Source organism: Heliangelus exortis, chromosome 4 (assembly GCF_036169615.1).
Source record: "Heliangelus exortis chromosome 4, bHelExo1.hap1, whole genome shotgun sequence".
Lineage (NCBI taxonomy): Eukaryota > Metazoa > Chordata > Aves > Apodiformes > Trochilidae > Heliangelus > Heliangelus exortis.
The window spans coordinates 20716218-20730724 of NC_092425.1; the positions used below are offsets into that span (position 1 = coordinate 20716218).

Genomic DNA, 14507 nt, shown 5'->3' on the forward strand with positions numbered 1-14507 from the left:
TGTTTGCAAGGGACATAGAATCATAGAATTAGCCAGGTTGGAAGGGACCTCAGAGATCATCGAGTCCAACCCTTGACCCATCGGTGCGGTTGCTAGACCATGGCACTGAGTGCCACATCCAGTCTCTTTTTAAATATCTCCAGGGACGAAGAATCTACCACCTCACCGGGCAGTCCATTCCATTGCCTGATCACCCTCTCAGTAAAGAAATTCTTTCTAATATCTAACCTAAAACTCCCCTGGCACAACTTAAGACTGTGTCCTCTTGTCTTGTTGAAAGTCATCTGGGAAAAGAGACCAACTCCCACCTCGCTACAACCTCCTTTCAGGTAGTTGTAGAGAGCGATGAGGTCTCCCCTGAGCCGCCTCTTCTTCAGGCTGAACAGCCCCAGCTCTCTCAGCCTCTCTTCATAGGGCCTGTGCTCGAGTCCCTTCACCAGCCAGGTTGCCCTCCTTTGGACCTGCTTCAGGACCTCGATATCCTTCCTAAACTGAGGGGCCCAGAACTGGACACAGGACTCGAGGTGTGGCCTCACCAGCGCTGAGTACAGGGGCAGAATCACTTCCTTGGACCTGCTGGCGATGCTACTTCTGATACAGGCCAGGATGCCATTGGCCTTCTTGGTCACCTGGGCACACTGCTGGCTCATGTTCAGCTTCCTTTCAATCCAGACTCCCAGGTCCCTTTCTGCCTGGCTGCTCTCCAACCACTCTGTCCCCAGCCTGTAGTGCTGCATGGGGTTGTTGTGGCCAAAGTGCAGGACCCGGCACTTAGCCGTGTTGAACCTCATCCCGTTGGAATCAGCCCAGCTCTCCAGTCTGTCCAGGTCCCTCTGCAGAGCCCTCCTGCCTTCCGGCTGGCCCACACTTCCTCCCAGCTTGGTGTCATCTGCGAATTTGCTGATGATGGACTCAATCCCTTCATCTAAGTCATCGATAAAGATATTAAACAGTACTGGGCCCAACACCGATCCCTGGGGGACACCACTGGTGACCGGCCGCCAACTGGATGCAGCCCCGTAAATACTTGTAAATACTACATGTAAATACTTGTCTTAGATTCAGGTAACCGAAGCTTGCTTCTACTTGAATCTGTTTACTCTCTGCTCTATACTTTTGTTTTCTGTGGTATGTCAAAAATTCTGGTAGTTCCTAGTTTTTAAATTCACATTGTTCTTATTCCTTTAATGAGATGAAGTCAAGAGGAACTTATCTAAGGCCTGTACTGTAAACTAGTAACAAATTAGTTCCGTAGTACTAATAACAAAATTATATGGAAATAGGCACCATTTATTTAATACATTCCTAAACTATTGCCTGAATAGGGTACTGTTCTTTTTAATAGCAGTAACAAAATGGAAGGAGTTAAATATCCAACCCTTACCATTCTATGTTTCTGTATAGTCTGGCATGTCACATATGATGGTCACTCACTGCAGCTTTGGGGTCTTTTCCTCACCATTTTCTTAAGAAACTCACATAATATTTAGGCAATACTTATTTCCCACTATCCAATCAGTTATGTGTCTCTAGGCTTAAAATGGCAGTCTGGGATGTGTAGTGTCCTCTTCATCTTTCAGTGGTCTCAGCACGGCTATCTGTGCCCATTTGATTTTCCTCATTGTCCTTTCAATTCTTTTTGTATGGCTTATTGGCTTCCTTTAATGCGTGCTGGTTTTAGCACCTTTGGGGACTACCTGCAGGTTTGATAGGGTCAGCTTATAAAGGGCTTGTTTTCCTGTTATAGTGTGTTCCTTTGATTCATCTTTGACTGAGAGCATTTACTGCTTCTGGCATTGGAAGCATTTTGTGCAAAAGGTGCTGAAGGTCATTCCAAAGGTTTTTAAATAATATATAAAACATGCTTTCCTGTATTTATTTTTTCTCCACTGTCTAGAAATTGAGTGCAGAAACCTGGCTTTGTTGACAGTCTAATTACACTCTAGGCTGCTAAATCAACAGGAAATAAATCTCTGAGCAAAAAAGGCAAGTTTTAATAAATAATGTGCTTAATTGGAAATTAATTTTTAAAATTAATCATGACCAGTGGTTTTGGTTTTCTTTTGCTCAGACTGTGTAAAATAACATCAAATTCCCAGCATCCACTGGAAAGCTATCTAGCAATTACATGGGTTTCTCAGATCTCTCCGAAGTCGCACAATTTTTAAATGTCTGTGTGTTTTTTATAAAACACAGAACTTTCCCACCTCTTCTTCCTGAGTTGTCTCAGTGCATGTCTTTGTGCTTCCTGCTTCCCGAAATCCCATGGGAGGGATTCAGAAAGGGATGCTGCCATAGGAGAAAGGCATGCTCTGTTCAGTAGTAGTTTCATCCCAGGAGATCTTTACTTTTGGACAGGAAGTTCTTCAGTTTTCAATTCCAGACACAGGTTCTTTTTGCTCATCTGTTTGAATTTCTGCATGTTTTGGAAATTGTAACTTCATCTGGGCAACATACTCTCCATTACCAGCAATGAGAGATAAGACCTACAGTGGTCTGTTTCCCTTCTTCTCAATCCTCTTCATCTGTTGCAAGACTGGGTTTGTTTTTAAAGTCTTCAGATGAGCAATATTTAGCCTACTATTTTTAGAAATTCTAATTGAGTTATTTATTTTCACTTTCTTCTTAATCCCCACATAGGATTAAAAAAAAATTGGTAAGCCTGTGTATTATTAAACTCAGCAACCAGCCATGTAAATGAATGACAAGAGCTTTTTTCTTTAAAAGTGTCTTTCACCTATATACTCAAGTTTATATTGCATGTTTAAGAAACATAGTCTCATCTGTGACAATGGATGAAGCATTATGATAAACTACTTCATTTCCCAGCTGTGATGATACAATTGGTTGTTGTTTATATGTTAGGGAGGAAGAAGACAACTATTTTCTTATGGTTCAAAGTATCCAGCTATAATGAGCAGTCTGTTTCAAATGTATAACCTATGTAAATGAATTCAGCAACCAAAATGCTTGTATTTTGGAATAAGCCCAAGTACCTTGCTGAAGTCAGAATTAAAGATGACTGTATAAAGTCAAATTTCTCTCTCACTTGGTCTTCATATGGATGGCTGGGTGCAGAGAGAAACTCCTGTGTTTACAAAATTAAACATCCATGTGAAGTGATAGAATGTACACAGGAGATTGTTATGAAAAAATAGCTTGAAGTGTGGAAGGGAAAGGTTGTAGAAGTGAAGGGTTGTAGAAATGTAGCAAGTAAGTAGTATTTTAAAATTTGTATTTGGTAAAAAATAATTGGAAGATATATCAATGTGAAAATAATTTGACGGGGTTCCTAAATCAAATATGGATTCAAAAGAACTGAAAAAAATGTACATAGGTGTATTTTTAATAAGAAAAATAAAAGCACGCAAAACCCACGTGTTTTACTATCAGCTGCGTGTTAGAAGGAAAGGAGGAATACACAGTACAGCTTAACAGTGATCCTATAGAGTGATCCAAACATCACATCAGTGAGTTTCTGAACACGAGCAGGAGGCTGACCATGAGCACAGTTGGCAGGAGGTGCTGCAAATTTATGGTTGTTCATATAGATTCACCTAAAATATTCCCAGCACCTTTTGCAAACAATGTGAATTGAAGAGCTGAGATGCAGGACACCTTTTGCCAATGGAAGATCAGATAAGGTAGTGCAGGTTTTGTTAAATTTTTAGTTCTTGAAAACTTGTGTCAGCTATGGTTTAGCCTGCAGGCAAAGGTATTTGATCTGTCTAGCTGGCAATGAGTTCACATGTTTATCAATTGAAACAGTTCATTCCCAGCCAAAACTCAACATCAGATTATTTTCATTCTGCCCCTTTCAATTTTACAGGCGAAAGTACCTGTATGCATGGTGTTGTACCTTGACTCTTCTGGAATACTTAAGTGCCTAGATTAGATTAAATGCCCCAGCAACTCCTTGAAGCTGCAAAAGAGGGGGCTGAAATTACCAAATGAGCAAAGAAAAATAATTTCTTTCCCTCACAGTATGCTGGATCACTGATACCAGGTTGCTGAAAAGCAAAACCATGTACAGTACATTATGCTGTGTGGATGTATCATAGCAATCGTTCAGCTGACACTTCTGTGACAGTTAAGTTTAGGAGCTTGAAAAATCTCACCAGTTAGTGAAAGAGGGTCCTGAAACAGTGGTGTATATATACCTTCACAATTTTATTTTATAGTTTAACATATTAAACACTGTCAGGAATACATTTTTAAGACTTCAGAAACCTGAAACATTAATAGCAACTTCTGTCCTAATGCATTATGACTCCAAAGTCTACTGCTTTTAAATTCTAGCTGCTCAAGATGAAGTATTTGGATAGCAAAATGGTTAAATTTTTAGTCACCGTAAATGTCAGCTGTATGATTGAAGGATTTTAATTGCCATGTTTTTAAACCAAAAAGCTTGAGTATTTTAAACTTACCTGTCTGAAGCAGTGGAAGGACCAAACCATTTTTGACCTTCCATTACCTATGCCTTATTGATGAGCTGATTTTGACTATTGAGTAGGCAAGTGATTCTCGATGGAACTGAATCAGCCTGCTTTGCAGATTATTTACAAGAAGGTGTGAAAGGATATATATATGACTTTGTGATCTCCTGATGAACAAATTAATCACCATTCAGTAAAATGACAAGCACTCTGGGCCAGATACCAGAATCAGTGTTTTATGTCCCTGGCTGCAGTGCCAGATGTGTCCTGATTGCCATTGTGACAGATACTTTTATGGTTATGCAAAAGCATGGCCACCTGCAGCACCTTCCCTGTTTGAGTGGGTAACTTCTGTAAACAGCATACAGTGCCAGGAAGTTCTGGATTATTTTGTGGCCTTGAGCTAAGCACATAACCTTCTGCCAGAAGTGGTTTTTTCTCCCTCTGTAGTACTGGAATAATAATAATACTTACTCACCTCACAGGCGTGTTGGGAAGATTAATTAGTTTATGTTTGCAGAATGCTTTGAAGATGAAAAGTGCTCTAAGTGCTAAGTAATATTATCATCTTTCTTTGCTATACTAGTTATTTCTTAAAGCAACAATAAGAAGTTAATTGGTTTTCAGGTTCCAGGTGATAAGGATCTGTTGACTTTTAAAGTTATTCTATTAGCTACAGAGTAGTACTAGGGAAAACATTTCAATTTTATATGATAAGGAGTATATTTAGCTCACACTCGGTGGTACATACACTTGCTCTAAGGTATTCATTGAGTTGAAATTGGCCCCTTGAGGGTCACAGTCTGTAGATGAGCTCTGCAGATCTGGAAACAAAGGGCAATTGTGATTCTTCAGGGAAAAATCAACCTTGGTTATTGGCAGTAGGCTGCTTGATCGGGCATTTCTACACAGCTTTGGTCCAGAGAGTAAAAACCCTGTCTTTGACTAGTCCAGTTGCAAAATAAGAGAATTAAATTTTTTATCACAATGATCAAAGATTTAGAAGGTTAGCAAGGGCCCTTCACGAGGAAGTTTGGCCTCATGGAAGGGAAGATATGGTTAGTGTCTGGAGGTGCTCTCATATCTTTCTGTAGTTCATATACCAAGTTGTATGTGCTGCTCCTGTTCATAATGAAAACTAAAATGAGGACTGGGGAGATAAATGGATCTCATACATGGCTTCGAAAAGATTTCTTGAGCTTGTTAACATGTATGGAAAGCTGTGGTTAGAGATGGGGTGAGGGGAGGAATGAAAGAGGCTGAAGAGTCCCCTCTGTTCCTGTCCATTGATGTAAGGCTTGGGGATGACAGTCAGGGCTGTTGGCCAAGCTGTGGGTGAGTGCTTATTCCATCACTGGCAAATAAATGCCAAAAGCGAAGCAGAAATGTAAAATAGGAATAATTTCTCCAAAAGTTCCTTAATACTTTCTGAAATGAGTTTGTAAAATGTCCTAACTTTACTGGCTTGAAAGCCAGTATTCAGCATTACTGAGCTTTTTAAAGCTGATAAAGGAAACGGAAGAGCCAAGGGAACACATTCTCCTCAAGTTTTGTGTTTCTACTTTTTTGCTTTGCAGAGCCATTAATATATCTGAGTCATAAATCCTTTCTTGTCTTCAGTGTAATGGGCATTTTGCTAGAAAATCTTAGGACAATGCTAAACGCCATTTATTCTGGGGTTTCCAGAATGAATTATTCTGAATTCCAGAATAGAAACCCTGTGAGTGGGGTGTGATGGGACACTTGGGTGAGAGAGGGAGTTAAAGTTTTTAATTTCTGCAGAAATCCTTGGGTCTGTGTTCTCCATTGTTTCCCCCACTTACCCACAGCGAGGGTCTGAGTGCCTCCTTCTGTCCATGCATTGCAGAGCTGAGTCCCATGCATGGGGGGTGCTTGTTTATGGAATTCTACATATGGAAACACAGGGGCTACTCTAAATGGGTGTGTTGGCGTTTTCCTTTATACCAGTTCAGAGCCCTCTTGTGCTGGCAGACATGCCTTTCCTTCACAGTAAGGCAGAAGTAATGGTAGAGTTTTCTCTCTTCCCCATACAGAGGAATAGCAGTGAGCCTGAGCTCTAGTTTGTGGGCTTCTCAGCTTCTCATCCTGCTGCCTCCTTCCTCCTCATCTTCCTTTCCCATTCCAAGCCGTATGTCATGTCATTAGCATCGTACTAACCTTAATGTGGCAGTTCATACCTGTCAGATCTGTGGTTGTAGGCTCTTTGCAGACTGGATATCCATCATCTCTTCTACATTGCTTACCCTTGGGTCATATTTTCTTCACATCTATCAAATTTAGGCTTTATTCATATTTTGTAATAAATGGATCCTGAGATGCTGATGATATGGTCCTAGGATTCAAAGATTAAGATAGAGGCCTATAGTGGCTATACTATTATCCTTGTCATGATCAAGCCTTTGTGTCTCTTGCTACTCACAGAGTTGATATTTCTATTTTAAATCCACAGATTCTCTTTTTTTCTTGTAGCATGTAATTTGGGCAGCTGTGTTTCACTTAATTGTGTTTGCATATTATATAATAATAAAACCAGATTTTTATTTAAAATCCACAAATTTGGAGCATCAATGTTTAAATTATTAACTCATTTACTGGAACATGATTGCTGATGCTGTAGCCTGAAGCTTTGAATTGTGGAATTGTGAAATTATCTTCAGCTGACTTTAATCTTACTATGTGGTAACTTCAGAAGTGCTTGATGAACAGTCCTTTATCCTTATACTGGATTAAAACGTGCTTCTTCTGTTCTAGTCTGTGGATTAGTACTGAGGATCCCCTGTCACCCTCAAGCCTAATAGGGAATAATGTTACGAGTCTACCATACTTCACAGAAGATTCTGTGCATTTGAACCATAATTTGGAAAACCAAGTGACAGGAAGACACTCTGATTTGCATTGGTTCTGCTCTGTTTCCTACAGCTTTCCAAGGCTGGCATTTTAATCAATGTCTCCTTGTGGTTCTGTAGTTTAATGCTAGCAAAAATACATGACTTGCTTAAATACCAGGTTTGAAAGACTATTTCCCACAAAGCAGTACCTGAGGGGTTGTTGGTGGGGTTTTTTTGTAGAATTGACTCAGGTTTTGAGTCTTACATAAAGCTCTTCAGTCAGGAGTGGCACATCATGTGCAGCTCAGAGAACTCGCAGTATCTGGGACCAACTGCTTCAGAAGTTGCTGAGACTGTGACTTAGCTCCCAGTAAGTTTTGGAAAGCCCCTGGTGACTGGGAGAACCACATGGTTAATGTTTGCTCAGAGTAATGAGCACTGGGAAGTTATATGCATGGTTGCTAAGATTTAATATAATGTAATGCTGTTTGTTATTATGGAGATTGTTGGATATATTGGAGAAGCAACTGTCTGTCATGCCAATCTTACAGCTCCACTCTAAATCAGATAATGACAAGGGGAGGAGGTTAAGATGGAAAAGTGAACAGAGCGGAAAGGTCAAGAGAGAGATTAAGAGGTGGCAAGGAAGAGGGTTGTGATGAGTGAAGAGAAAAACGTAGGAATTAAAAACCAGAGGAAAATGTGATCCAGTGAATTACTGTGGTTTAAGTTTCACAGACAATTTTCACAAAAACAAAAGAGAAAATCAGGCTGAAGTAATAACCAAATGCTATGCTAAATCAGGAAGAAAAAAAATGTTCACATAGAAAAAGCTTGTCAGTCTTGCTGCAGTTTCTTCATCCTAGCAAACAGAACTCTACATGCAAAGCTTTGAAAATTCCATTTTAGTAAATCTATTGTAAAGGTTCTGTGACAGAATGGATAGTATTGCATCTGTTAGTCATTATTTTGTGTAATTTTATTCTACCCACCTAACATTCCTGACTTTTGGAGATAGCATTTGTACACTTAACAGAGTTTTATAGAGTATCCAAGGCCTCTTTTATTTCCTTTTTAAAAATCTTTGTTGTTTTATCTCCAGCAAATTTATTATCCTACAGTACATTTACTTCCAATTCTGTGTCCTTCTCAAAACTTTTCCGTATAAAGGGTCAGCTTTGTAAGTGTGCCATGCTATATTTATTCCAGTGAACGGAAAAAAAATACAGTTTATTTACAAATAAATTACATATCTTTTCTTTAAAAAAACAGCCAGAATTGACCCTTGAAAGTAGATAGTGTGTAAGTTTCCATGGGGCTGCATGGAATTCTTGCTAAACTAGTGCAGTTCTGCTTTAGTCATCTAGGAAGATGGTATCTACCCCATGTTCTCAATGGCCTTGTAGTAACTAGTTAATTCCCAGAGAAGAGGCACTGCCTATCATATACAAAAAAGCTCATTTTTCCTCTTGTGAGTAGCACATAATGGAACTCTGTATTTTTCAGGAATTAGTAAACCGAACAGATCAGCCTATTTGCAGTTAATGGCTATTTCTTCATAGTTTTGCCGTGTGTGTGAATTTAGAAGGCTGTTGAATCTGGTCAGTAGTCTGGAGCTCTTGGTTACACAGAAACAAAGAAGCATTTCAAAGATGTGGTGCAGCACCAGCTATGTGCTGGCTTCAGCTCTACAGAAAGTGTTCAGAGGTACTGAGAATGAGGTTCAAGTAAGAAAACCATGTCCACTATATAGTGCCTAAATATGTGTGCAAAAGGAAAGAAGAACTTTTCCCATATCACTGGAGCAGCAAATGACATGTTCTTCTGCTGACACTTTGATATCTGTGCTGTTTATATGATAAGTTTATAGGATGAGCATTATATTACTGGGGACATGTTTGTTCCCAGCAGTCTCCAGATGTAAAACGAAAACCTGAGAAAAAGCTTTATCCTCATTGGCTTTCTTAGATAAATGAGGGGATTTTTTTAGTTAAAAAAAAAAAATCAGGATTAAGCAGGCAATTGAGAAAGTGTGAGGGAGAAGATTGCTTCTCTTAAGGGCTATGATCATAGTTGTGCAGCTATCTAGGTTTAGTTTTTCCACAGGTTTTCTAAGTTTAGTATTTTTACCATGTGTTTTCATGGGGTGGTTATAGGAAAAATGCATGTGATTTTTGAATGGCACAAAGGTCTACAGGCAGAAGAAGGCAAGATACAAAGGAAGAATAGATTAGAAAGGGGGCTGAAAAGCAATGAAAGATGCAGTGACAGCCCACGTAGCATGAAACTTCATCAGAAACATGAGCAAGAGCCAAACTAAATAGAATTTGGAGTATGAACTGGTATGAATTTAGGACCCCTGCCTTTTTGCTGCTATGTCTGTTCTGTTATGACAACCAAAGTCAGCACAGGCACTCAAACTATAATTCCTCTAGTTTAAGAGGTAGGGGTGTGGGTGTATTTTTACGATAACTAGGCAGATGCTTTGTAGGCTTTTCAGAATTTTTGTTTTGTTTTGTTTTCTTTCCCTCTTTTCCAAAATAGATTATTGTTGATAAAACTGACTTATTGACTTATCAGTGGTTGATGAATTACTACGGATAGTTTTGATATCTGGAAATGCTGACAAATTCTCTGTTGGATAGTTTTGTTTGTTCCTTCTGTTTGTTTCTTTCCTTTTTTTTTTTTTTTGGTTTTTAAGATAATATCTCTGTATATATTTAGCATATGTTCAACTTAGAACAAGGACTGTCAACTGAAGAACTGTGCAGCCTTTTGTTTAGTATCCTCTTCAAAAACCCATTTCCAAAGATAACATTTTCAATTTAGAGCTTAAGTTTTTAGGGATGTCTCTGAATAATTTCCACAATTTAGACCAGGTAAACAAATGTGGCATGGGTGCAGCAGGTTTCCATTAGATTCCAGCTTTTAAATTCTGGCTTTCTAAAATAATACATAATTTCTGCATACATCAAATTTGCTTGTATACAGTATGTGATTAAATTAAAAAAAATAATTGGCATTTCTTGACAAGGTAACATGTGATTCTTGCAGAGAAATATATATACACACTCTCACCCCCCCCCCCCCAAAATATATATTAATATACATATGTATGTATATAAATTACGTTGATATACTCTTATGTATTTAACTAATGCTGGTAAGTGGGAACACCAGATGAGGATCATAGCATACAGAGAGTGGTTCCAAGGGTGTGTATTGTTACTGTTGACAGATGCTATGTAGTACAAGCTTCTGAAAGTTATTTTAGAGTTATTACAGTAATTTTATTCTTGTCTGTACAAATGGAGAATATCAGGATTCCTTACACTACCCATAAATTGATATTCCTAACCAAAAGAAATACAGTGTCTAATACTGAAATGGTAGTAAACCGTGTTCTTGTCAGTTTTTATAACCTAACTCCATGTTATATCATCCCAAAATGTCGAAAACCCCCAAAGGTGTTTCCAGAATAAGTCTCCTTGAAATGTTTTGTCTAATTTTTTTCAATTTTACACTTCATAGTTTTTTAAAGGAAAGGGGAAAAAACTACAAAACCTAATGTCTGTTTGTTTATGATATATCTAAATTTTCTGGTCAGGAATTAGTTCATTACAATCTCCAATTTTTTTCAAGCCTTTATGAACTGTTGAGGTGCTGATTGTCAATGAGAGAAATTGCAGATGTGTGTATAGTGCAAGAAACTGATGATTAAATCCTCACACTGAAGTAATTCTGGAAAGGTTAATTAGAAATTATAAGAACACAAGAAGGAGAGCAGCCTCTCTTCATTCTTTTTTCCACTGAGCTACAACAATCTCCTTTTCAATTTTCATTTTTATTTTGTAGTATTTTTCATTATCAGGTAAAAAGGCCCAACTGTTTTCCTGCCCACTAGGACTGGGTCCCAGCTGTGTTCAGCTTCCCCTTGATCCTGGAAGACATCCTGTTTTTATTGCTTAGGAATCTTAAGATGATGTAAAATTTTTGTATCATGTAGGTATTATTTCCTTTGGGATATAAATTCCTAGACAAATACATATTTTTCCATGTCAACTTCTTGATTTGGGTTTTGTGCTTTGTTTGTTTTTGTTTTTCATTTGTGGTGACAACTTACATGGAGTACAATCCTCTTAGTAAAGCTCTTAGGAATGCTTTAATTCAGAAGATTATTTAGCCTGATGTTTCTAAAGCTGTTGCAATGTTTCTGGGCTATGCTGTAAAAATTGTCAGTGTAGTGAAGAGCTCTAATATATTGAATGTGATGGGAGAGCAATATACAAACCTGCCCTCCTTTTCTATTTTGGTTCCCCCTTTTCTATTTTGGGCCTGCAATATGCTGGGTTTCGGTACTGTTCATAAGAGGGGAAAAAAAGAAGAAAATATTTTACATGGAGGTAGGGTGTTTGAAACTTAAATTAAAAAATAAAATCCTTTAATAGATGGAAGATGGCTTGTTGCACCTGAGACCCAGACTCCTAGAAAGTGATCATGGAGGATGTTTTTACACGATGTCTAAAGTAGTCTCTCTTAAATGTAATAGTTTGCTTTAAAGAAAAAAAAAATGTTGTGAGGGGAATAGTCTCTTCAAACTTTTGTCTCTGTATGAATGTCTCTGTGAGTGTTTCTCTGAGGGCAGAAGGGAGGCGGGGGCTGTGTGGTACTGGGAGGCAGAGGAGCTGCAGTTGGGATGCTGCCCCGTGCAGGCAATCTCATAGTGAGCGGCTGAAGAGGCAGCAGCCTCTGTCTGTCTGCAGCTTTCCTCACCTGCAGGACTCAGCCTGGGAGGTTACTGGGACCAGAGGCATCACATCTGATAACATTGCAGTCAAGGGCAGTTTTGTTACTTACTCAGGAAACCTTGTTTTCCATCAAAAATACCTTTCCATTTTGCTTCCCAGTCCCCTATTCTTAGAGCCATGCAACTGTGTATACACTTCTGCAGCTTTCTCTGTGTAGGTGCACCTGTATCCATCCGTGCTCACATGGGCTTCTCCCATGTTAAGTCAGGCAACTCTTTGAAAATGTAGATTCACATAATGTCCCTAACACATAAAACCAGTGTTCCAGAGTGTCACCCTTTGGATATATTTACCAAACTGAAAAATAATAAGCATTTTAGGCACTTCACTACTTTACCTCTTTTACCACTGGGTGGTTTGTTTGGCCTGTTTGCTCCTCTGATTAGTTTCAACTCTCACAAAACCTGAAAAATCACATGGCACGAGAGCTTTAAAAAATGACAAGAAGATACTATCAGTGTGCATGGTAATATCCTGTTCTTACACTCTTCACACCGTTCAGACATCTTCATAGATACTCCTTTTGTACTCGCCTCCCCAGCTGTATTTTTATTCAAGGATTTGTTCACAGCTACATAATAAATACGGTTTGATTTGTTCCTAATTGTAGTAACTGATTTTCATTATTCATGAAAGTCATTGTCAGAATTCATTTATGGTTCTGACTGCAATGAAACTTAGAGTGATAACTTCATATGACCACAGCAATAAAATAATTAACTGGTTCATGTAAAACAAGTCAATGGCCAGGGCATTAGCTTTTAATATTTCAGGGATTGTTTGCATTCCTGTGTTCATGCTCCAGCAATTCTGTTACTTGCTGAATCATAAGATTCTGTTCTTTAATTATCTTGCTAATGTATTTTTATGTTAAATTACTAATTTTGGAGAAATGAGGTGCCTGCCAGATTAAAAAAATGAGTGTGTGTTCTAATTTGTTCTCAGAGATATGAAATAACTGTGAGTTAGGGTGGAAAAGCATTGTGGGTACACTCATGCAAATGAGTTTGCCAAGTGTCTGTATATCATAAAATGTCTTAAATCTATGGACATAAAAGTAGATGAAGATACAGCCATTAAAAAGGCAGTAATCTTTCAGTGTCATATAATTTAGATCCTTTAAGTTATTGAAGTGTCATGAGTTCATTGCACCTAATTTATTAATACAATCATTTGGGATTCACTTATGTCTCTTGCTCTGCCCAAAAGCAGAGGCTAAAAGTCTGCTTAAAAAGCAGAGTCTGCTTCAGCAGTAAGATCTCAAAAATGTTTCTCAAAATAGGGAAACCTGAAGAATAACAACTTCCTGTAGTCCTTGCAGGTGACAAGTGGCCAAGTTCTTCATATCTGTGTTGTGAAGTAGGACAGGAAGATCCAATAGAGATAGAGTGAGCTTGATTCCCATTTAGTTTTTCCATTGCCACATTAGGTGACAACTGTACAGGGAAAATAGCCTGTTGATTTGTCCTCTTACCAGGACAATCCTGACAAGTATCTTGTTACTGCTTTTGGAATTTGAAAAATTAAAAAGTAAAGTAAGAAAAGGAGGGGAAAAAAAAAAAAAAAAAAAAAAAAGAGAGAGAGAGAAAAAAAAAAGTAATTAATTTTAATTCCTTCATATGATCAATTGGCTTTTCTTAGTTTGTAGGTTGTTTTGTTCCTACCCAGGGGCACTTTTGATACATTTAAGCAGTTGACAAAACAGGGCTAGGGTGTAGTATGAATGAAATGAAAAGGGGAACTGCAGAGAGCTGGAGACAAAAGAATCCACGTGATTGTAATACATGGGGAGTTTTGACAAAAAACTTTGTATGATACCTGAGACACTTATACACCTGAAGAGTTTTCACTTTTAGGTTCTTAAAAAAAAAACAAAAAACAAACAAACAAACAAAAAACAACTCACCTTTATTTATCTTTTTTTCCCCTAATCAGGACAGAATTTTACCCTAAGGCAGTTAGGAGTTTGTGAACCAGCAACTCGTCGAGGACTGGCATTTTGTGCGGAAATGGGGCTCCCCCACAGAGGTTACTCTATCAGTGCAGGGTCAGATGCTGATACTGAAAATGAAGGAGTGATGTCTCCAGAGCATGCCATGAGACTTTGGGGCAGGGGGGTCAAATCAGGGCGCAGTTCCTGTCTCTCGAGCCGTTCCAACTCAGCCCTCACTCTGACTGATACCGAACATGAAAACAAGTCCGACAGTGAAAATGGTAAGTTCTTACACATATGCACATCTATATATCAATGGTTTATTTACTGTATTGTTTGACACTCTGTAATTTTAAAGGACTGAAGGAATGGCCTTGATGTTTGTTTGGGTTTTTGTGGCTTTTTTGTTTTTGTTTTTTGTTTGTTTGTTGGGTTTTTTTTCCTCCTCCCAGAAAAGTCAACATCCAGTATCAGTCCTAAC

General features: G+C 38.5%; 1 protein-coding gene across 11 annotated transcripts in view; it reads left to right on the forward strand.

Annotated features, from left to right (window-relative positions):
* Nucleotides 1–14507, forward strand: part of TENM3 (teneurin transmembrane protein 3) — a 403572-nt gene that overhangs the window by 100075 nt on the left and 288990 nt on the right. For all 11 annotated transcript variants that reach the window (XM_071743228.1, XM_071743230.1, XM_071743231.1 and 8 more), the window contains one exon: nt 14029–14307. In XM_071743228.1, the coding sequence (XP_071599329.1) occupies nt 14029–14307 (279 nt within the window). The remainder of the gene's footprint in view (nt 1–14028; nt 14308–14507) is intronic.